The following is a 24,685-nucleotide window of genomic DNA, read 5'->3' on the forward strand; positions in this document are numbered from 1 at the left end:
GTTGAGCTAGGTTTGTCCACTAGACCAACCTTAGAATACATGCCACAAGCTACATAAATGATGAGCTCATGACTTGCACCAGAAATGCCTGTGGGCATTTCTATCTAGGTTACAATATCCTTAGACTTTGTATTACAAGTGGATCTTGTTGCAACCATTATTAAAGTAAAATTGTAACTTTAGAAAAATTAATGTTTAAATTTACAATATATTAGGGAATTTAAATTGCCAAAATATTACAGAAATGAAACTGTTGACAAATTTAACCACTAGAAAAGTTAAACAGTATTGTGATATTTTTTATAATTTTGGGTCTTTTAGGATTAGTACTGGGATAGGCATTGCTATAGTTGCAATCAGAGTATTAATTTTACTTACTTTTAATGGTGGAATTAGTTACACTTAAACTTGTAAAAATTTCAAATTATCTGCAGGCAGTTATTACATATTAATATTCAATTGCCTGCAGATTATTTATTACAATATATAATCTGCAGGCAATTCTCTTCTAAGTCAAGAGCCCATTGTATAAGTGTGGCATGTATTCCAAAGTTGTCCTTGTCAGTAGCTCCAGCTAAACTAAAGATTCTTTTCTATGTCCTGAATGGAATATAGTGAGTTTAAATTAAAACTGGTGCATTATTAGATGAAACTGAATCACTGAAGGAACTAGCAGATGTTGTGTTGGTACTAAGGAGTGCTGGTTTCACCTCTGCTTCTCTACCATTTAGACAAAGGCAAGTTTCCCCCATGCTTGGATTTTTTAAACTAAATTTTGGAATTGCTAAATAACTTCAAGGAGTATATCAGGATAGTTAAATATAGAAGAATACTTAGTCTTAACTGTATTTACAGTAATGTCAGGAGTGTTGTCAATAAAATGGCTGAATTTGAACTTCTGGTTAGGACAGCTAATGCTGACATAATAGGGATAACAGAAACATGATGCCACCCAGATATTGGGGATGAAGAGTTGCACTTATGGTATGTATAATGTATTTAGGGAAGGCAGAAAGGATGGTGGTGGCCTGAGTGTGAATAGAGCTTTTGCTTAGTCTAAAGTTACATCTGCCGGCATAGAATTTGTGTGGTGTGAGTTAATTGGAAGCAAAGGAACAATGAGAGTGGGAGTAATCTACAGACCAGAAGAATATGACGAGTCTTTACATGCAGATTGAATGGGCAAGCAAGCACAAATGTCTTATTATGGGTGACTCCATTCTGTCCCAGATTGATTGGAATTAGTGGGAGGGAAACTTGCCTTGGGGAAAAATTTTTATAAATAAATTAGATGATTATTATTTGTTCCAGCATGTCAAAGATTAATACTAGGGGTGAGAATATTCTTGACTTCATCATTACTCATGAATTAGATGATATCAAAGGGCTTAAAATGCAGGAACATTGGCAGGTAGTGATCACACAATCATCTGTTGGAAGATGAAGAAAGATGCTGCAGTACTTAAAAGCACAAGTTTTAATTTCAGAAGAGAGGATTTTGATGACATAAGTGTCTGTATGGCATCTATTAATTTGGCAGATTGCAAATTGGGGACAAAATACACTTGAATTATTGAATATCTTTTAAAGCGAAAATCAGCTGTCATGAATGCATACATACCATTAACAAAATATTGCAGAAGGAGAATGCTGAAATAGATTAATGCAGAGCTGCCCATTCTAATAGAGCAGAAAAAGATAGCTTGGGATAGTTAGTGATGAAAAGTACTAAGTCTACAACAGCTACAAGGTGATTTCTAATAGTACCACAGAAACTTAGAGGACTAGGCTGCATATGAGAAAGCACTGGCTAAGAGAGCAAAGAATGGGGACAAGGAATTTTTCATGTATGTGAATACAAGGAAGAAATACAAATCAGATCCAGACCTTTATGTACTGGGTGTGTGAAAGTCTTTGACAACCCAGCCAATGTTGTGAATGAATTGAACAGGTACTTCGCATCTGTCTTTAATGAAGAATGACCTTCGTGCTGAGAAGAGGTTGTGTGAGTGAGGCCAAGTCATGTGATTATTGACTTTGAAATTAGTCGACTTTATTAGAAAAACTTTCAAGCATAAAGGGAAGTAAGGTTCCTGGAGTCTATGGCATATACCCAATAATTTTGAGGGCTGCCAGCAGGGGTGTATTGAACCACTGAAGTTAATTATAAGGGCACCTTTGGACTCAAGATTCCTTTTGGATTGGAAAGTGCCAATGTATCACCAATACATGAAGGCAGTTCTGAGGGGGAAGTTGGTAACTACAGACTGGTTTGTCTGACTTCAGTGGTAGGGAAAAAATTAGAGGCAGTGATTAAGAGTGCAATCCAAGGGCATTTTGGTTTTGTGAAGAGAAAATCATGTTTAACTAACTTAGCAGGCTATTCTGACACAGTTACTCAAGAGCTGTATGCAGGGAACAATTTCAACATAGTGTTTGAATTTTAGCAAAGCATTTTACTTCGTCCTTCATGAGAGGTTACCATATAAGCTGGAACATGTTGGGATTACTGGAAAAATTAAGATTCTAGGATTGCTGAGTGGCTGCAGTGCAGAAGGCAAAGTGTTGTGATTGATGGATATTTTTCAGATTGGAATAAAGTCAGAAGTGGGGCCCACGAAGTATCAGTTCTTGGACACTGTCTGCATTTTGACATCAAACCTTCTGACATTGTCAATATCTTTGTTTCTGATTTTCAAAAAAAAAAAAATGTAAAGATTCAATCAGTAACCAGGCAGCACTCCTTTAGAATGACTTAGACAGGCTGCAAGAATGGTCAGTGAAGTGGCAATATTTAATGCAGCAAAATGCACTTGGAAAATAGCAATCCCAAAATTACCTACTTGGTGGGGTTGAATTAAAAAACAGGAAGAAGGGGATCTTTGGGTAAACAATATGGGCAGATAAGTTTTCTGAGCAATGTAAACAGGCAACCAGAAAAGCCCATGGTGTCCTATCAATGATTTATTGAACATTTATCCTATAGAGGTATGGAGGTCATAGTCCTAGTATATAAGGCAATTGTAAGACCACATTTGGAATAGTGTGTTCAAGTATGGAGACCTCATCTGATGAGACATGGACCTTCTTGAAAAGGTCCAAAGATGGCCTATTGCTAGTGAGATCAGCAAAAGGGTTAACACATGAGGAAAGCCTCTGATTATGTGGGCTACAGAGCTTGCAATCAGGCACCTCAGGGGTGACCTGATTGAGGTTTATAGGGCTCTGAGAGGAATTAGTAAAATGGATGAAGGAGGAATTTTCAATGTTATAGAGAATTCCAGAACTTGTGAGTATAAATTCAAATTATAGGGAAAGAGGTTTAGACTAGATTCTAGGAAGTTTTCTTAGTGCGTTATTGATTGCTGAACAGGTTGCTTTTGCAGGTAGTTGAGGATGACAGTTTGAATAAATTCAAAGGTCAGGAGGAAAGCAAATAATTGGTGTGTTTTTTTATTTTATTTATTTATTTTTTTTTTTTTCTACTCTTTTTGGCCAGTGCAACAAAAGCCTGTGGCTTCCTTGCACTGTGTGGCTATTACTATTCAGTGATATACTTAAATATATATCTTAAGCTACAGTTTATAATATAATAAAAATTGCACACAGATTTAAAATTTACCAAGAAAATCTTAGTAACTTTTACCTGGAAGCATTCATCATTCCCAAAATTTGTGCATTTGTACTTAACACCTGTTTCCACTCTAAATCAATCTGAACTGAATTTCATATAAGTATTATATTTTGTTAATTTTTCTTTTTTTATAGTTATGTTCATTCTGGAAATCAAAATTAATTTCTTTTGCAGTGGCCCAGTCCATAAATTCATATATAGCCTTTAAGAACCTACTTTAGGCCATCTTTGGACCTACTTTAATATCAAATATTATCACACTCACTTAATCACTCCATATCAGTAACTTTTCTGTGCATGCAACTGTGGCTTATCTGAATCTACCACAGCAATTTTATTCACAGGTGGAAGACTCAATGTTGAAAGGTCTGGATTCTGTCAAACTTGCAGAATGTTAATCTCTTTAATGTCACACATCATTTGTGAAAAGCAGTCCAGCAACCTCTGTTGGTACATTAACTCAATGGAGCTGCATAGGCTTGGGTTCAATGGTAGGGTAGCTGTGCATAAACTCAAATGTTGTGGCTACCTTGAAAAGGTGTTTTTGGAGTGTTATTGTTCATGGACTATAGAACAATGTTTAAGGTACTAAGGAGTGACAAAGCTCACTGCACAATTTTTAATCCCACTGGAAAAGATGTGGGACTGCCCAGAGAACACATCCTGTTGGAACATCATCTCAACCATGAAGTTTGGTGGGAGCATTCTGTTAGTGGTATTGAAACCTGGACATTTTACTCAATTATGAGTTGCCTATGCCATTGCAATACTGTGAAAGAGGATCTGTTGGTATAGCAACTGCTTGTTATACAGTGAGGTTTGATCAAAATTGATTTGTGGAAAATGAAGTCAATGTTGCACTGATCAACTCAGAACTCTGGACCTCAGTCCCAGTAAACATCTGTGGAGCTAATTATAGCCCCAGATTAGGTTGTGACCAAAACAGCCTTCCTCCAAGCAGGCTCTAGCATCAGCTTCACAGCAGCAGTCAGGACTAATTCTGATTGCAACTTACCAGAAGTTGATAGAGGCACTGGGGGGGGGTTGAAAATGGTATGTGCCAAAGGTAACCTTGCTGCATACATGTATTAGGTTTTTGAATTATGAGTCTGTTTTGTAACTAGCTTAGCCATAGTTTGTCAAAATATGGTTATGCAGTGTGTATATATAGGGTGTTTCAGTTAAAAGGCACTAGGACCTATCTTGCTTATTTTTAGGTTTAGACTCTTGTTTTATGGAACTTTTTAATTATATTTGGGCTGAAATTTGATAATCAAATTGGACCAAGATTTTTGATTTATAGATTTGTATGATATATGAAAATTTATGATTTATAGATTTTTTTTTTTTTTTTTTTATTTATAGATTTCGATTTATAAATTTATCAGTGTACTCCTGAAATCAGCATAAACTGATTTTATTTGGACAAAACAAATAAATAGCTTTTCCTTCAAATTAAATCAGATTCATTTCAGAAATACAATTTTAGACTATACTGAGGTTTGGGAACAACTTTGTTATTGATGTAAAGTAATTGATTAGTAATCTAGAAATTTAATGTAAATTTATAAATTGTAGAATCTAAACAGCAATACTTACTCCAATTTTTAACATTAAATTCAGAAACGTTAGCCCAATCCTGCTGTCAATTATAGTTTTTTTTTTTTTTTTTTTTTGTATATGCCATTTCTTCATCTGAAGGACATAAAATATTGTTTAGAAAAAGAAATTAATAGTTTAACTATATTTAGCAGTATTGGGAAATTCATACGTAACATTTTAATATGCCCTGCCCATTTTATCAATAATGTGCTGCAGTGTGAAGTTGTGAAGAACATGCTCCAACATATTGAATGCAGAAAACACTTCATTTTCAGTTGCTTATTATTATTATTATTATTGTGTGTGTTAAAGTGAATTGTTCACATTATAACCAACTCACATTTATAATTATTTCATATCTAGGTATTCGTTTTTCCTGGTATTATATCCATGTGGAGTGACAGTAAGTACTTATTTACTGCTGTATTACAAAATAGAAATTTCTTTAATATCCTAACTGTAGGAGAGAGATGAAAGTCATATGTTATCTCTCTCCCTTGCATCCACATAATTTGTTGTACTAATTATTTGCATAAGCAGTGTTTCTTAGACTAACATTGTGTTGATGAGAATGTGTGGAATTGGGGCTGTTTGTTTGTTATTTGGTTTTTAAGAGGCCATATTGCTGGCCATGTTTTTAAGAGGCCATATGCACCTAAGGCCATATTGCTCCGATGGAATTGGGGCATTAATGTTGGAGAATATCTAGTGAGCAGCTGTAACACACCATAAAAAAATTCTCTACTATAGTAGGGTTTTTTTTATATAGGTGGGTCACAAATTTTTTTGCCTTCTATCTTTTGTAAATAGGCTAAATGAACTACTTATAAGCATATCATTTGATTCATTAATTCAGTCAGAGAGGACCATATAATAGTAAAGCTTTCTTTTCTGTCTGTTAGGATATGCAAGTAGATTGTCTTTACTGTAAATAGAAAATGATAGTTTCATTAGTCACATTTAACGGTAAAATGCCAATGAATATACATATTCAATTAATGGAGAATGGTATACTGGTCATTAGTGACAACTTGGATGTAATAATGGTAGCAACCTCTCCCCATCCCTTACTGAAATATAGAACTTGTAGGGCTGCTGTATGCCCTTAAACCCAGGTAGCAGTAGTGTATGCCACTCCATGTGAGCACTTCTGAGCTATTTCTTGAGAGACTATGGAGGTAGCTGGTGGGTATTACCAAGCGCATCCAAAATGGCATACTCTGTAGCAGGGTTGTCAAGTGCTGAGTTGTTTGTGGGCCACACTAAAGTCCAAACAATACATTAATGTAGAACTATTGAAAGAAATATATATTAAGTATTTTCATATAGTCTGCAAAAAATACATGATCTTATGACCAGAAAAATTTATGGATTGAATATTTATAAATTTTATATAAATTATTGTATTAGTAGTGACAAATGAATGATGCAAGAAAGCAAGCTTATATGGCATCAACCAAAAAAAAAATCCATTTCACCTATCAATCCATGCCAATAGTTTGCCCGTTTCTTCCTTGAATTCATTCAAACTATCCACTTCCAGAAGAAGTGTGTTTACAGCAATCTACAACCTTTCGGTTGAAGGCAAACCTCCACCCGTCAATCCTGCAACCTGAATTTGAATTTATGCCCTCTTGTGTGCTGAGTCTGAATAAGAGGAAGATTCCTATCAGCATTGTTTGTTCAAGCCATTCAAAGCCTTAAACACCCTAATCAGATTAACAAGTGATCTAGCCTCCAGATGCTGCAGTTTGCAATACTGAAACCTTCTTTGGTAATAGGACCTTTTTTTTTTTTTGTTTCCTTCACCAATCTTATTGCCCTTCTCTGCACATGTTCCAGAAAATCTACATCCTCTAAAATGAGGTCTCCAGACCTTTATGCAGTACTTAAGATGTGGCCTGACCCTTTGTCTTATACAATGGGATAATCAGTTCCTTATCCCTGCTATAAAAATTCCTGTATATCATTGACAAGACCCCTTGAGCTGTCCTGGCAGCCTGTCTGCACTGCTCAGATAACTTCAGACTACACAATTAACCCAAGGGCCTTTTCCATTTTCCACTACCCTGAGCGACATACCACACAATTGGTATGTTACTCTGGGATTACTGCTACTCATATGCAGTACCTTATATTTATCAATATTAATTTTCAGTTACCATTTCTTAGCCCATCTACCTAATTTTTCTATATCTTGTTGCAGCAGTGTACCTTTACTGTCATTAACCCTGCCAATCTTTGTAGCCTCTGGAAACATTAAGCTTGATATACCTTCATCAGTGTCATTAATAAATACAGAAAACATCAGTCGGACCAGCAGTGGCCATTGATAACCACTCTTGTCCTCTCTCACTCAGCCATCCTATTATCCATAGTAGTAATTTGCCCTTAATGCCACAATGCTCAACGAGTTTAGAAAATGAATTTTAGGTGCTAGTCAAAACATCAAAGGCAGATATTGTTGGGATATCAGGGACATGGTGTCACACAGATATAAGGAATGCAGAATTGGAATTTAGGGGATACAGTGTGTTTAGGAAGGGAGGAGGGTTTATGCTGTTAGTTAAGAAATGCTTAAAATCTAAGGAAGTATATCCAGTTGACATAGATGGGCATGGAATGTTGAGTCAGTTTGGTGTGACACGGGGAAAGCAAAATTGAGAGTAGGAGTTGTTATAGGCCTAATGACTCTGATGAACAACTGTATAGAGAAATAGTGGGCCAGTAAATCAGAATGTCTTATAATAGGAGATTTTAACTTCCCAGATATTGACTGGAACTTGTGGGTTCGTCCCTTGCATGCTAGAAAGGCCTTTGTGGATTTATTGGATGGTTGTTTTCTACAGCAGCATGTTTGAGAGGCAACCAGAGGGAGTAATAATCTTGATCTGATTATCAGTAGTGATTCTTCATGCATTAAGAATCTACAGATAAAGAAACCACTAGGTGGCAGTGATAAGAGTCTGTTGATGTAGGATTTACTCAAAAATGTAACTACCATCAGAGGTAAAGGGAAGGGTTTTTGCTTTTGTAAAGGTGACTACATTGGTCTGAGACAGTTTTTTTTAAATTGTATATAGTGGGACCAACTGATGTTACCAACAGCAAATTCTAAATGAGAAGCATTCCAAGAATTAATCTTGGAAGCTACTAAGCTTTTCATACCAACTAAGAAATATTATTCAAGGTTTTGGGCCTAAATGGAGGTCAGATGAACTAATGAGACTCGTGGAAAAGAAAAAAAATGCGTGAGATGCATATAAATTATCAGGTGACTCAGAAGCCTATGGTAGATATAAGCTGATCTGTAACAAAGGAATTTAGGCAAGCGAAGGCAGATTAAGAGAAATCTTTGGCAAAGGATGCAAAAAGTAAAAAAGTATACAGGAATTTTTCTAGCAGGGATAAGGAGGTGATTATTCCCTTGTATAAGGCAATGGTTAGGCCACATCTTGAGTACTGTATATAGGTCTGGAGGCCTCATTTCAAGAAAGATGTAGAGCTGCTGGAACGGGTACAGAGAAGGGCAACAAGATTAGTGAACGGAACAAAGAGTTGCTCTTACGAACAAAGGCTTAAGTTTTGCAAATTACAGAATCTGGAGACTAGGCACCGGCGAGGTGATCTGATAGAGGTGTATAAGGCTTTGAATGGTTTGAGCATGCTCAATGCCAATGGGATTCTTCATCTTGCTCAGAATAATCAGCTCAGAGGGCATAAATTCAAATTGAGGAAGGATGGATGTCGGATAGATGTGCGGAAATTTGCCTTTGGCCCACGGGTGGTTGGTTGGTGGAACCGACTTCCATCACTTGTTGTTGAAGTTGATAGCCTAAACAAATTTAAGGCTCAACTGGACAGGTATTTCAAGCAAACGGAGGGGTGAAATGGGAGTGGTGTGTTTGTGTTTTTTTTTTTTTTTTTGGCTGATGCTGAATAAGCTTGCTTTCTTGCATCATATGCCTATGCTAAAGAAAAAGGAAGGGAATGAATCAGATTGGTCCACATGATATCAATGGTTCGACTGTTGATCCTGCTCAGGTAGTGGACAAACTGAATGAGTATTTTGCATCTATATTCACACATTATTATTAGCCATATGGTGCAAGGAAGCCTGAGGCTTATGCTGCACCAGCCAAAAAAAAAAAAAGCTCTTCATGGACTTATTAGTTGAATCTTCCCCCTCCCCAGGGTTTGGTGTTGGGTTCATTGTTATTTTCTGTATTTATTAATGATATTCATAAAGGTATATCAGGCTTAATGTCCAAGTTTGCAGACTATATGAAGGTTGGCAGGGTTGTTAATGACAGTATGCTACTGCAACAGGATCTAGAGAAGTTGAGCAGACAGGCTGAGAGGTGGCAACTGAAGTTTAACATTGACAAATGTAAAGTACTGCATATGGGTAGCAGTAAACCCAGAGTAAAGTATCAACTGTGTGGTATTACACACAGAAAGACCTAATAGTAATTGTGCAATCAGATATGAAGTTTTCTGAGTAGTGCAGACAGTGTGCATGGTGTCTTGTCAATGATATACAGTAATTTTTCTAGCAGGGATAAGTAGGTGATTACTCAAAGGTGTGGCCTGACAATGGTCAGGCCACACCTTGAGTACTGTATACGGGTCTGGAGGCCTCATTTTAGGAAGGATGTAGAGCTGCTGGAAAGAGTACAGAGGACAATGAGATTGGTGAATGGAACAAAGGGTCCTCTTACCAAGAAAGGCTAAAGTTCTGCCAATTGCAGTGTGTGAAGACCTAGGCACCTGCCAGGTGATCTGATTGAGGTGTATAAGACCTTGATTGGTTTGAGCAAGCTCAGTGCTGATGGGATTCTTCCTCTTGCCCATATTAATTGCCAAGGGGGACATAAATTCAAATTAAGGAAATACAGTTGTAGAATAGATGTGTAGAAATTTGCCTTTAGTCAGCTTGTGGTTGATTGCTGGACCAAACTTCCATCTGCCATTGTAGAAGTTGACAATTTACATAAATTCAAGGCACAACTAGACAGGCATTTGGAGCGAATGGATGAGTGAAATGGGAAGGGTTTGTTTTTTTTTTTTTTAGCTGATCTTGTATAAGCTTGCTTTCTTGCATCATATGCCTCCACTAAAGCTTCAATTTGTACAGAAGTTTTTTTTTATGTGAAACAGTATCAAAACCCAAGTACAATACTCTTGCCAATCTGGTTCCAGTTAATCTGGATTGAAAAAAGAAATTCTGTTCACAGTTGATTACTGTACTTTGAAAGACACATGGGCTTTAGGAAGGTAGATGACTCACTCTGACTGCACAGAGAGAGAGACTGAACATACTTCATTGTCATGCGTGTTGTTCAGTCTTGTTGTTGACTCAGAGTTGGATGGGTTATTGTTTATATCGCTTAGTTTGTGTAATTCTTTATATGTATACAGGCAACCCTTGTATAACACCGTACTTCTACAGCACAGTTTTGCACTAACACAATTGATAAAGTGCAGCAATTCCTCACACAATATGGTACTTATATAACATGATTAGAGAATTTTGGCAACCTTGCATAACACAGTATTTTTGTGCGGGGGAAAATTCTGCTATTATGTTGGATGTAATTTTTCAACATGTCCATTCTTTTTTGTGAATTCCCGCTTTTGGCTCGCCAATTGTTATAAAAAAAAATTGAGAAATCCCTGTGTTCGGTTCTGTGCTATGCTATTCAACTTGTGCTTGTTGAACTTTATGGAAAAATCTAGATTGATTTCAAAGTTTTATTACTATTGGTGCCAGGCCATCCAAAAGATTTGTCATCCAAACATTGAAATAATGTTCCTACAACCTAGCACAACTTCTTTAATTTGATCAAGGCATTATATATACCTTTTTTTTTTTTTTAAAACTCATTATATCAGAAAATCATTGCAATGGATTTTGGAAAAAATTTAATTCTGAATTGAATTGATGGAAAATTGAAGTAATGGAGGCATGGAAACACTTTTTTTTTTTTTTTTTTCATTTGTGCATTGTATTGGAATAATAGCTTTATTGCTCAAAAAAGTAAAACTGTCAACATTTAAATAAGTGTTGGAAAAATGTATGGTCAGAGTCAGTTCATTCAGGAAATATGGTGGTACCGACAGAAAACAGAATCTGTGCGATAGTAGAACTTGCTAAGTTGGTAGGAGGGGGAAGGTTTTGATGATATGACTAAAGCCCTAGTGGGTAGCACCATTGGTAGAATCACCATCATCCCCACACTGGATGGAAAAGATCTAAGTTCAATTTCCCATCAATGATTGGAGGAATTTTTTGTGGGTCTTTTTTCACAATGTGGCTGACTTAGTCGGACGAGGGTAGCATGGTTTTTTCTCCCGGAAACTGGTTTTTCGTCAAGAAAAATAGAAAATCTACCTCAGAACATGTGCAATTTGAATACGCAGAGCAACATAGCCTTAGTCGCTGATGCTCCTTAAAAAAAAATTTTTTTTTATATATATATATATATATCAATGATAGGAGTATTTATAAAAATTTTATATATAATATAATCCAGATTGCATTAGCATTAGTAGAGGCATTTGATGCAAGCTTACGCAGCATCAGCCAAAAAAAAACACTTCCACTTCACCCCTCTGTTCGTTCAAAATACCTGTCCAGCTGAGCCTTAAACTTATTTAGGCTATCAACTTCCACGACAAGGGATGGAAGTCTGTTCCACCAACCAACCACCTGCTGGCTAAAGGCAAATTTCCACACGTCTATCCTACATCTGTCTTTCCTCAATTTGAATTTATGCCCTCTCAGGCGATTATTCTGAGCAAGAGGAAGAATCCCATCAACATTGAGCATGCTCAAACCATTCAAGGCTTTATACACCTCTATCAGATCACCTCGCTGGTGCCTAGTCTCCAGACACTCTAATTTGCAAACCTTAAGCCTTCTTCGTAAGAGCAACACTTTGTTCCATTCACTAATCTTGTTGCCCTTCTCTGTACCCGTTCCAGCAGCTCTACATCCTTCTTGAAATGAGGCCTCCAGACCTGTATACAGTACTCTAGGTGTGGTCTGACCATTGCCTTATGCAAGGGGATAATCACCTCCTTATCCCTGCTAGAAAAATTCCTATATATCATTGACAATACACCATGAGCTATTCTTGCAGCCCGTCTGCACTGCTCAGAGAACTTCATATCTGCCTGCACAACCACCCCCAGGTCCCTTTCATTCTCTACCACTGTCAGTGTAGTACCACAGAGTTGATACGTTGCTCTGGGGTTGCTGTTTCCCATATGTAGTACTTTACATTTGTCAATGTTAAACTTCATTTGCTACCTCTCAGCCCATCTGCTCACTCAACCTTTCCAGATCCTGTTGCAGCAGCATAGTGTCAGTAGTGTCCTTGACAACCCTGCCAACCTTCATATAGTCTGCAAACTTGGATATTAAGCTTGATATACCATAATCAATATCATTTATAAATACAGAAAACAATAATGGACCCAACACTGAACCCTGAGGGACTCCACTAATAACATTAGTCCACAATGAGCAGTGTCCATTGATTACCACTCTGTCTTCTCTCCCTCAACCACCCCTTTATCCATAGCAGCAATTTGCCTCCAATGCCACACTGCTCCAATTTGTGTAGCAGTATCAAAATCCTTTCTAAGATCCAAGTATATAATATCAAAGTTATTCACTGCATCCAGTTCTTTTGTGACTGCATCATAGTATCCAATCAAATTTGTCAGGCAAGACTTCCCCTTAACAAAACCATGCTGTGTCCAAGCTATAACTGAAGTCTTGTCTAGATGATCGTGCAGTGCTTCTTTAACCAGTGCCTCCATTAATTTTCCTGGAACAGAAGTTAACTCACAGGTCTATAATTACTTGTGTAAGCCTTTGATCCTCCTTTGTGAATTGGGGTCACATTTGCACATCTCCAGTCTGTGGGTACCTCCCCTGAGTCCAAGGAAGCTTGCATAATTATTGCTAAGGGTGTGCTTACTTCTTTTGCTGCCTCCTTTAATATAACTGGATAGATCCCATCCACCCCAGGTGCCTTTCTTGTGTTTATCTTCAACAATTTCTCCTCCACTTTACTCTCAGTTATTACAAGATTCTCTAGCTTACTGCCAGAGTTGAATCCACCTCCGGCATTCCCCTCACTGAATAACTCATGTGTGAATGTCGATGCAAAATATTCATTTAGTTTGTTAGCTACATGAGCAGGATCATCAACAGTTGACCCATCGATATCAAGTGGACCAATGTGATTCATCCCCTTCCTTCTAGAGTTTATATAAGTAAAGAACTCTTTGCTGTTTTTATTTGCATCCCTTGCCAAAGATTTCTCGTAATCTGCCTTCGCCTGCCTAACCTCCTTTGTAATTTGGTTACAGACCAGCTTATATCTATCATAGGCTTCCATGTCACCCATTAATTTATATTTATCCCATGCATTTTTCTTCTCTGCCATATGTCTCATTAGTTCATCTGACATCCATTTAGGCCTAAATCTTGAACAATATTTCTTAGTTGGTATGTAAAACCTATTAGCTTCCAAGATAAGTTCTTTGAATGCTTCCCATTTTGAATTTGCTGTTGGTAAGATCATCAGTTGGTCCCACTGTATAGAATTTAAAACTGTCTCAGTCCATTGTAGTCGCCTTTACGAAAGCAATAACCCTTCCCTTTACCCCTAATGGTAGTTACCTCTTTGAGTAAATCTCACTTCAGCACACTGTGATCACAGCCACCTAGTGGTTCCTTTATCTGCAGATTCTTAATGCATGAAGAATCACTACTGATAATCAAATCAAGAGTATTGCTCCTTCTAGTTGCCTCTTGAGCAATTAGAACCTTATTTTTTGAATGCAGATTCTTCGACTGAAAGGACCCCAAAGTTCAAAAGGGAACTTCAAAAATGCTTAGCTCCATACAATGAAATTACAAAGGTCTATCAAGCAAAAGCAAACAAACACAGATTAATGATCTTTTTTTTAAAGAGAGCAGAAGATGCACGATATCTAGAATGGTGTATTTTTGTCAGTTTTGTTAACGAAATAGCGTATTTTTGTTAGCTCTTGGAACGTAACCCCCCCTTTTGTACTACTGGTTCTTAGTCCCGTATAACAGTTTCGCACTATATGAGATTTTATAGGAACATAACTACAGTGTTATACGAGGGTTACCTGTATACGATCCCTAAGTTAACATATTTTGTATATTATGGGTTAATAATTGTTGGCTAAACCACAACACCATTGCCTTGTCGAGGTTCTTGTGTTTAGACTGTTTCATCGTTTTTCTGATAGTCATGCTTTTTTAATGCTATCATATGTGCCTGCGAATTCTAATAGTTTCCCTTTATTTTTTACGATGTTGCATATGGTTTGGTTACTAACATTTATAATGGTTCATTAAAGATTTTATGAATGCACGGTTTTCAAACTTTTGAATAATTTCAAGTTCTTGTTCAATTGAAAACAACTGTTTTGTATTTACCCATTTTCACAATTTCTAAACAATTTTTTACTATAAAAAAAAAGTGACACTCCTCACATAAATAAGGAAACAAAATTTGTCTTTTAGTGGTGCAATGGAACAATAATTCACGCGATGCACTAAAACAAACTAAATACTTGTTCTCTTTCTGTCGTGGTGTGTTTTTTTTTTTTTTTTTTATTAGTGCCAGGTGTGAAGACAATGGGGGTTGCAGGATAATAGGTACATTCATCTCCCAATCACAACTTATAACGCTGCTTATTTACAATTTGCAAAACATCTGTTTATGCCTATTCTATTTATTACTTGAATTTTATGATTTCCAGTGGATTTTTTTTATTTTTACTTTGGAAGCTTTAAGTATCCTGGTAAATCGAGAGTCTGCTGTACAACTTTGAGTCTTTTATCGATGGATAAATGTATCTTTAGTTTTTAAATAAAGGTTCTACAGTGAGAGAGAGAGAGATAGATAGATAGATAGATAGATAGATATATATATATATATATATATATATATATATATATATAATTTTTTTTTTTTTTTTTTTTTTTCATCAGCACTACTACCTATATCATTAAATTTTCCATTTGTGTTCTAAATTGTCTTTTTTAGGGATATCTTTTGCTTCACTAATCTGGATTATCACTTAACTCAGATGACCTCTCCCCCAGATTAGCAAGGGTTTACCATATATATTAAAATTTATTTTTTGCATCTAGTTCCTTTGTTCCTTCATCATAGTATCAAATAAAATTGGTCAGACAAGATCTTCCCTTAGCAAACCCACGTTGTGACTGAAAGTATAACTGCATGCCTGTCCAGAGATGGTCCTGCATTGCTTCTTTAACCACTGACTCCATTATGTTCTCTGGAACAAAAGTTAAGTCTAACAGGTCTATAATTACTCATATTACCCTTTGATCCCCTTTTGGGAATATATTTGCACATTTCTGGTCCATAGGGTCCTCCCCCAAATCCAAATATGTTCTTGTAATTGTGGCTAAGGGTTTGCTTAATTCATTTGCTTACCTCCCTCAATACAGTTGGACAGATCTCATCCACCCTAGGTGCATTATCTCCTTTAAGTATCAATTTTTACTGTTGTTTTCATATGGGCCAAATACTGTTAATTTGTAACAGTTGTCAACACTTTGGCCCAAAAACAAATAATTTGGGGTTACATATAGCCTGTGGGTCACCAGTTTGACTGTCTGCTCCATAGGATTAAGATTAGGAGATTGTGCTAGCCACCTTGTTGCATTCATTTCCAGAATACAGTCAACTTGATTAAATTTCTCCTTTATTACAGTTGCATAATATGTCATAGGCATCCAGGGTGTCATCTCTACCTCTTATTGTGCCCCTGAAAGTACTTGCAGCCAAAGATGTTAAATGCCTGTTTAACTCAGCTTACTGGGGTGTGCATGCATATGCTCGCACGCTCATGATTTTTATCAGAGAAATACCATGATATTGGCTCTGTATAGATAAGTGTGCATTATGAATCAATACAGACATGCTCTGTAAAGCAGTTCTGTATTTGTTAGTAAACAATACATAATGCCATTGGTACTGGATCCATGTGATGTGATCTTACGCTAATTAAGCTCCTCTCTGCACAAATTGAGAAAATGTGAAATCTGGTGTCTTGCATTGAGACTGCCCATGTGTGACCTTCTTCAGATAGTAGAACCAGATGAATGCTCTTGTGGCAGCCATGAAGTGTGAATGCATTTGAGATGGTATTGCTAATGTTTCCATGAAAACAAATGGTCAGAGGCATCTTTCTTCATTCAAGGTCTTTACCCTAAATCTACTTACACCAGTTCTGCGGAGCAATATGGCCTTAGTTGCTAATGCTCCTAAAAACCAAATCACAAACACCAGTTCTTTTGGTACCACTCTGACTCCCTGAACCTTCTCTGAAGCCCATAGGTAACAAAAAAACTGCAGAGAAAATGTTGCAAATTTTGTATATTTGGAGTGTCACTTAAGTTTTGGAAAGCAGTGTAGTTTTATTTAAATAAAATTTTCAATTAAAAATTATTTTTTATGGGGGGTCATCATTTAGTCCTAAGCTGGAAAATCCACATTGGTTGCTAAAATGTAAAAAAATCTTTTTCAGTGAAAAAGAAACTAGCTGTACATGACAGTTAATGTAATTGTTTTAATTAAAACTGTACATAAATAGATATCATGAATTTCTGTTATCAGTTTTTGCTTGTTTCTTGTAGCTCTTTTTTTTTTATGGCATGAACAAAGTATGGGAGTTAAAAAAAAAAAAAAAAAAAAAAACTACACAAACAATTAAGTGCCCAAATGCAGAGAGGCAAATGCCACTTCTCCCTGCTGTATGAAAAAGGTCTAGTAATATTAATTTTTCTGCCATGTTGCTATGTGAAAAGCAGCAGCTGTTGATACTATTTGTTTTACCTCCCATAGAACTGGATGGAGTTGCTTTTCAAGAATATTAAAATGGTTTGCAGAAAATTAAACTCCTTTGTGTGTAGAGTATGGATAAATATAAGAAATCTCAATTTGAGTTTTCAGAAAAGCTCCATTTGTTTTTATTTTGAGAAATGGTTCACACCATTCGTTAGAATAATGTACACAGAGTTGGCTTTGATGAGCCACACCCCATTGTGTAGGAATGGACCAGTCTGTGATACTGGTGAATGCTGAAACGGCTGATATAAGATTACAGTTTGCACACATGATGATTGATTTTTGAGCATCTGAGAGGAAGAATAGGTTGTTGCGAGATCCTTTTGGACTTTGAACATGAAATGATTGTGAGGGCAAGACATGCAGTTGCATCTCAATAACAGCCAATATGGTTAAGTGCTCCCATTCTGTGGTGCCATGATTGGCTCAACAATGGCCAAACAACCAGACAAAGGTCATACAGGGGACAGCCGTGTGTGGTTGACACCTGTAGCGAGTATCGGTCACCTTTTCACGTGACACAGCTAATCACCCTGTACAACAAAAGAATAGCAAGACCTATATTCACTTGGACTGTATGCCGGCTCTTAGTTTGTATAGGCTGTGGCAATCTATGGCTGTTACAGGTACCCATTCTCACTGCAGGGTACAAGAAACTGACCACTGACTGGTGGAAATCTGTCCCCTAGTCTGAATCCAGTTTCCAACTCTATCATGCTAATAGCATATCCATATTTGGAAAAAGCAACATGAGGCCATAGCACCTGACTGCAGCAGTGGCATTATGGTTTGGAGATGGTTTTTGTGGCATGCCCTGGGTTCTTTGATTGCAATTAATCAACAGTTGAATTGGAACATTTACATTTCTACCATTGCCAACTAAGGAGTGTCTGGACACTGTCACCCCTTCATGGTGACAGTGTGTCCAGACAACTCATGTCTATCAACAAGACAATTTGCCATGATACAAGGTCTGGGAAGTTTCTAAATAGTTTCAGGAACGTTAAAATGAATTCTGTCCTACATGGCTGTCCCACTCATCTGAGAATTCATTATGTTCTTGAAACCAGTTAGAGGAACATGACAATGAATTCTCAGTCCTCCCACAGCTGTCCTACTCACCTGATCTCAACCCAATTGAGCACTTCTTTGGACTGACTGGAAAAGGACATTTGATGCCTACCATCCACCTGACAATGTGCAGGCATTACTAGATGCATTTGCAATGCTTGGCAGTACTACCACAGGAAGTGGTAGTATTGCCCAAGTAACTTGTGAAGTTCATGCCAAGACACACATGGGCCATATTATGGATAGAAGGTGGCCTCACATGGTATTAGGTAGGTGTTGCTAATGCAAAGCCAACTCTGTTTACATTTTATACATTTCATTTGACTCACATTGCATTGACATAATTGAGTATGTGATATAATAATAATACTCTGTAATAATCTAATAGTGGAGCTTATACATATGAAAAAAAAAAGTAAGAAAACAAGATTGAAAGTAATAGTTTAAATGATTAAAAGTTTACAAACAGCATAATTCAATTTCACATGAACACATTTCTCTTAAATGAATCTGGCTGTTTTCTTTATTTAATGGCCACTGATTTAATTATTATTGATTAGAATAAAGAATTCTTTTCAGTGGCTTGGCAATTTGTAGTTGTTTTAATTAATTTATTTTTTTAAATTTAAAATGTACCTTGTATAATTAAAGAGACAAACACCACACAAAAAATTTGTCACTTGCGGTATTTAGGGCATATAACAGATTGAGCACTTATCTTCAGTGCTGTAAGCACTGAAATCAGAGCATAGAGTTAACCCATTTTCTCTACTTATATGTATACCATTCGGGATGCAGAAAAGGTGTTAATGAGTGGGAAAAAGGAGTAGTAGCATTTGGCTGGTCTAAAGTACATCCTGTTAAAGAAGTAGCCGAATCTTCTGTTATTTCAGAAGAATAGTGATAAGTCCTTAAGGAATGATGTCAAAAGTCTGTGCTAAGTGATTGTAATAAGCAATGAATATTGCTTATTACAATCACTTAGGAGTAAAAGCATAAAAACTGGACTGTTGATGATTGGAAAGCTGTAATGTGGTCCGATGAATCCAAATTTTGTCTGTACTCTAATGATTTCAGGCACTGAGTTCACAGGAGAATCAATGTGGCAATTTCATCCAGACTGTGTGAAAGGCATTGTACAAGCTGGTGGTGGGTTAGTAATGCTTTGGGGATGTTTTAATTATTAAGTGGGTCTTCTACTTGACATGCCAACCAGGCTGAATCAGGCTAGGATCTACAAATATTCTGGATGGTCAGGCATCTTGCTAAATATTTGAGGTGCAACACAATTTAAGAGACATTCATGATTGTTCCCTCAAATATGAGTGACATGATTATCACTCGTATTCCTGGATGGGAACTGTACAGTTCAGTGCCTTTTTTTTGTTTTAAACTGATATGAAGAATGTGAGGCAATTATAGGGCATTTAAATTGGCTAGTCAAGTTACCAGGTTTAAATTCATGGAATCTGAATGAATTGAGTTCAGTTGTTTTCAGAATGATCTGGTATTGATTTAAAGTACTTAGGGTATAGTTAAATTCCTACCAATGAAAATTCATGAAGTGATTTGTGATAAAGGAGGAATTATACATCATTAATTGAAAAATTACACAGGTAAAATTTTTTTTTTTTTTGTATGGTGGTAAATGTTTGTAAGTCTTGTAAATGTTTTTATAAAGCAATGGAAACATTTTATTTTAATATATTTTTAGGGTGAAATCTGGACATTTCTAGCTGCCATGCCTTATGTCAAAGAAAAGAATCTGCATTCCATTTTATTACCAAACTCTGCAAACTTTTCATTCTCATTTTATTATGTTATGATAATTATTCTGCTTTCCTACATCCCAAGTAAGTAGCTGTTTGAATTAATTTTTCTTTATTCAAATTAATTTGCATTATTATTTTTATGCAAAAAAAAGTCACCATGAATTAACATCTTAAAAGAAATGTTTCAGATTATTATTTATTTGAATATAGATTATCTTTCAATTCTTTATTCTTGCCACTTATCTGGAAGAAAGTGATTGGAAAAATAAACCACTAATGAGAATTGCTATGCTTCTGTGGTGTGATTGGTAACAAATGCCAAAAGTAAATAGCATTAGCAAAGGCACATGATGCAAGAAAGCAAGCTTATATAGCATCAGCCAAAAAAAAAAAACCCTTATTTCACCCATCCACTTGCTCCATGTTTGTCAAGTTCTGCCTTGAATCTATTTAAGCTATCAGCCTCTACAATGACAGATGGAAGTTTGTTCCACCAATCAACCACCCACTGGCTAAAGGCAAACTTCTGCACATCTATTCTAAAACAGTCTTTCCTCAACTTGAATTTATGCCCTCTCAGGCAATTATTCTGAGCAAGAGGAAGAATCCCATCTGCATTGAGTAGCTGGGGCTGATGGAATCTATCCAGTTATATTAAAAGAAGCAATATGTGTTGGGTAGTGTCAAAGACATAATTTTAATATGCAGCAAACTCAAAACAAATAAATAGCATCATTACTTTTGCAAAATCCTGTACGAGGTGCCTAGCCTTGCACTTCCAAATAAGTAACACTTCTCTGCCAGAGAAAACTGTTGTTATTCATTCTCAGTTTAGTGCCCAAACAGCACTGTTTCAGGAGTTTTTGTTCCCTCTTCAATGGGTCCAAATGATCATTGGGGTAGAAGTAGTCAATTCCCACTGTTGGAGGTCTGTAAAAGCCACAAATGCACCACATTATCAGACACATTTCAGCATCGTGTTCTGAAAATATTTTGCTTCTCAGTATAATATTTCGCTTCAAAGTATTGCAAGATCATCATCAGAGGGCTGGTTGTATGGAAACCATAGTGATTTTTTAAGGAGAGATCTTATCTGATTAGATACTGTGGCACAGTAAACGATGGAACTGTGTTCAAAAATGAATTTCGCATCATATCTTCCATATCAGTAAAGCTTTTGGCTGTTCCATGTGAGACTGCTATAAAAATAGAGCAGTATGACATTGTGGTAAGCTATGGATAAAGGGACAGTTGAGTGGCAGAAGACAGAGTATCATTATAAATGGGCACTGCACTTTTTGGACTAATGTTATTAGTGAAGTCTTAGGATTCGATGCTGCCCCAACCCCTTGTACTGTTTAAAGCAGGCCTGGGCAAACTTTTGGGCTGAAGGGCCACAATAGGAATTCAAAAAGAAGGTGGGCTGCACGTAAAATACTATTTTTAGATATATATTATTTGTTATCATGAAGAAGAAATATATAACATAAAAAAAATTCTCTAACAACCAAGAATTTAATGAGATGAATGGCAATGTTTTACATCTTAACATTTTTTTTTTTTTTTTTAATTTCAGGTGTTAATTTTGTTGTTGAGATTCTTAAAACTGCCTGTATATGTTCATTGGTGATGCTCGATCGTAAAGAATTTTTATTTAGATTCATGATGGAAAATGTTTGTTCACATATGTAGGTTGATCTAAAAATAACCAACATTTTTCGGGTAAAATCTTTAAGTTCGTCGAATTTGTCTGAATTAAGAGTATTGTAAAATTTACAGATTTCCTCACGACGGTGTAATTCCCTTAAATCGGTATCACACTGCAGATCTATAATCTGGAGTTGTGGCTCACTCGGTGCACTATCAATTTCTATTGAAAATGGGTTGTGCACTATTGCCAAACTTGTCTCAATTTTTTTGGAAGTCACCAAATCTTTGAAAAGTCATCATTCAAAGTGTTGATAATTTCACAATATTTTTCAAATTTATTTTCTAGAATCTTCAACTTCATGGTTGGAAAGTGGTCTACCTTGTTAATCAATAAATGTCAAAGGAACAACTGGAGTTTTAATTGAAATCCACTCAAACTTTTTACCATATCATGGGCGTATAAATTTTTCCCTTGTAACACCGTGTTGAAAGTATTTAAGTATGTCAAGATGTCCAGGGTAAATGAAAAATCACAAATCCAGTTATCACTTAATTCGGGAAAGTCCATAATATTTTTCAGTTTTAAAAATAGAACGATGTCATCTTTAAGATCCCGTACTCGCCAAAGAACTTTTCCTAAGCTAAGCCATCTAATTTGGCTATGATAAGGAATATCTGTGTACTCTGATTCAATATCTTGAAGAAAATTAATTTTGGGCCCCCTCGATCATATTGAATTTACTAGTTTAATAATACAAGGTGTGACATGTTCAACTTTTAACACATTTTACATAATACTTGTTGATGTATAATACAATGAATTGTAATTAAATTATAATCAGGATAATTTTCACAAATTTTATCCTGAATTTTCTTTAACGCTCCAACATTTTTACCTGTCAAACTTGGTGCTCCGTCAGTTGTTACGCTTAACATTTTGTTCCATTTGTAAATTATATCTTGTTAAGCATTTTTCAAATATCTGCTCCCATTGTTTGGTCTTTAAGAGATTTCATTGAAAGAAGCTCTTCAATAATTTAAAAATTAGATCCCATCCACCCCAGGTGCCTTTCTTATGTTTAATTTCAACAATTTCTCCTGCACTTTCCTCTAAGTTATTACAAAATCATTTAGCTCCCTGTTAGAGTTTAATAAGCTTCTGTTCACCACTCCCCTAGAGAATTCCTCATGTGTGAATGGTCAGTTTCACATGATGAGTGCCTCGGCTGCTCAAGTGGAGGATAATTGTCATATTCCATACAAAAATTATAATGTCGCAAAAGGCATAAAATAAGTAAACTTTTTTTCGAAAATACAATTAAAGCTCGCGGGCCGCACAAAAATGAGCCGCATGCGGCCCACGGGCCATTGTTTGCCCGGACCTGGTTTAAAGTATTTGTTAATGACATTGAAAACATTATGCTTTTTCTAAGAAATTGGACTTATGGGCTGAGAAATGTCAATTGAGGTTTAAAATTGCATAAATGCAAAGTACTATATATGGGCAGCAGTAATTCCAGAATAACATATCAATTGTATGTTGTTGCACTCAAGGTTGGTAGAGAATGAAAGACCTAGGAATAGTGAGTATCACTTTCTAAATAGTACAGTCTGCTATGACAGCTCATGGGATTTTGTCAATGATATATAGGAATTGTCAACAGAGCGAAGGTGATGGTTAGGCCACATTTTGTATACTGCATACAGATCTGAAAGTATCATTTTAGGAAGGATCTGTTGGAATGGGTGCAAAGAAGAAAAAGTTTAGGGAGGGGAACAAAATGGTACTCTTACCAAGAAAGATTTCAGTTCTGCAAATTGCAGCATCTACAAACTAGATGCCAGCAAGGAGATCTGATTTTGAGATGTTTAGGGCTTTAACTGGATTGAGGAAATTAAGTGATGATGGAATCCATACTCTTTCCAAGACAACACACATAAGGGTATATAAACTTAAATTGAAAAGGATAACTGCAGGACAGATGTGCAAAAATTGGCCGTCAGGCAGAGAGTTGTTGATTGACAAACTAAACTATGATCTTGGATCTTGTGTATCTGTAAGGAAGAATTAGACAAATTATTTGAGGGATTGCTAATATCTTTTTAAATTGTATAGAATCAGCTGAACAAATGAATCTGCTATGTGTATTATAATCTAAGTCACTTCCAGGATGGCAGTTTTGAAGCTGCTGGCTGCTCATCTGGATAAAAGTAAGGATAAGAAGGGCAGTGAGATTAGTGAAGAGAATCAAAGTACTCATATCAAGATGTAAGAACCATTCTTACAAATATATTAGGATATTAAAATTTATCATTTTTTTGATAAATAACTAATGTTTAAAAACAGACAAACACTCAGCAGATTTTCTTGCACTCTGTATACATTTCAATAGGGACCGGATTAGTGTAGCAGCAGGAAGGGGGACTGGTCGAACGGTAGTACAATGGGAAGGCCAGTTTGATGCAGTTCTTGTTTACAGAATGTAGGGCTGTACCGAACTTACGGCAGCAGGGGACAAAAGAACGCCCACACCCAGAATGGTTTCGGACTCTATCCAAAGGGAAGACCTGAGATCAGAGAGGACACAGTGTTTGGGTATCGTAACCAAATACAAATGGGCCGACACGGAAGGCCCTCAATTTCAGGGGCGGTGTCTCGAAAGGAAGTGTGACTGAAGGGTAAGTAGTAGTGGACAGTTCCAGATAAAATTCTAGTAATGATGTAGCGCCCGGATGCTCTCTCTTCACAAAGAAGGGAGTTTGACCTACCAGAATCTGGTTAAAAACAATGGAATAAGATGGGAACGAATGAAAAAGAGTGGAGGACTACCAAATGATTGGATGAAAAATAAGGGAGTGAGGGAAACAAAAAAGGTGATGCAGAGAGGAGACGAGAGCCCAAGAGTTAGTCCCGAAACCTAAAAGGAAAGGATCCGGAGGAGAATCCCGAGGAGGGGTGCGTAAGAGTGGCGGAAATAAATTTAGGGAGTGCGAGAAATGTGTATGGAAAGTCAGACTAT

At 36.5% G+C, this 24,685-nt stretch overlaps 1 protein-coding gene across 1 annotated transcript in view; it reads left to right on the top strand.

The window, feature by feature from the left end:
• Hacd1 (3-hydroxyacyl-CoA dehydratase 1) overlaps positions 1–24,685 on the top strand; it is a 66,660-nt gene that overhangs the window by 39,394 nt on the left and 2,581 nt on the right. Inside the window, exons 5-6 of the mRNA XM_090385600.1 lie at positions 5,600–5,639; positions 19,958–20,096. Of these exons, the coding sequence (XP_090241726.1) occupies positions 5,600–5,639; positions 19,958–20,096 (179 nt within the window). The remainder of the gene's footprint in view (positions 1–5,599; positions 5,640–19,957; positions 20,097–24,685) is intronic.

Source organism: Mastigoproctus giganteus, chromosome 12 (assembly GCF_048544385.1).
Source record: "Mastigoproctus giganteus isolate SK-2022 chromosome 12, ASM4854438v1, whole genome shotgun sequence".
NCBI classification, from domain to species: domain Eukaryota; kingdom Metazoa; phylum Arthropoda; class Arachnida; order Uropygi; family Thelyphonidae; genus Mastigoproctus; species Mastigoproctus giganteus.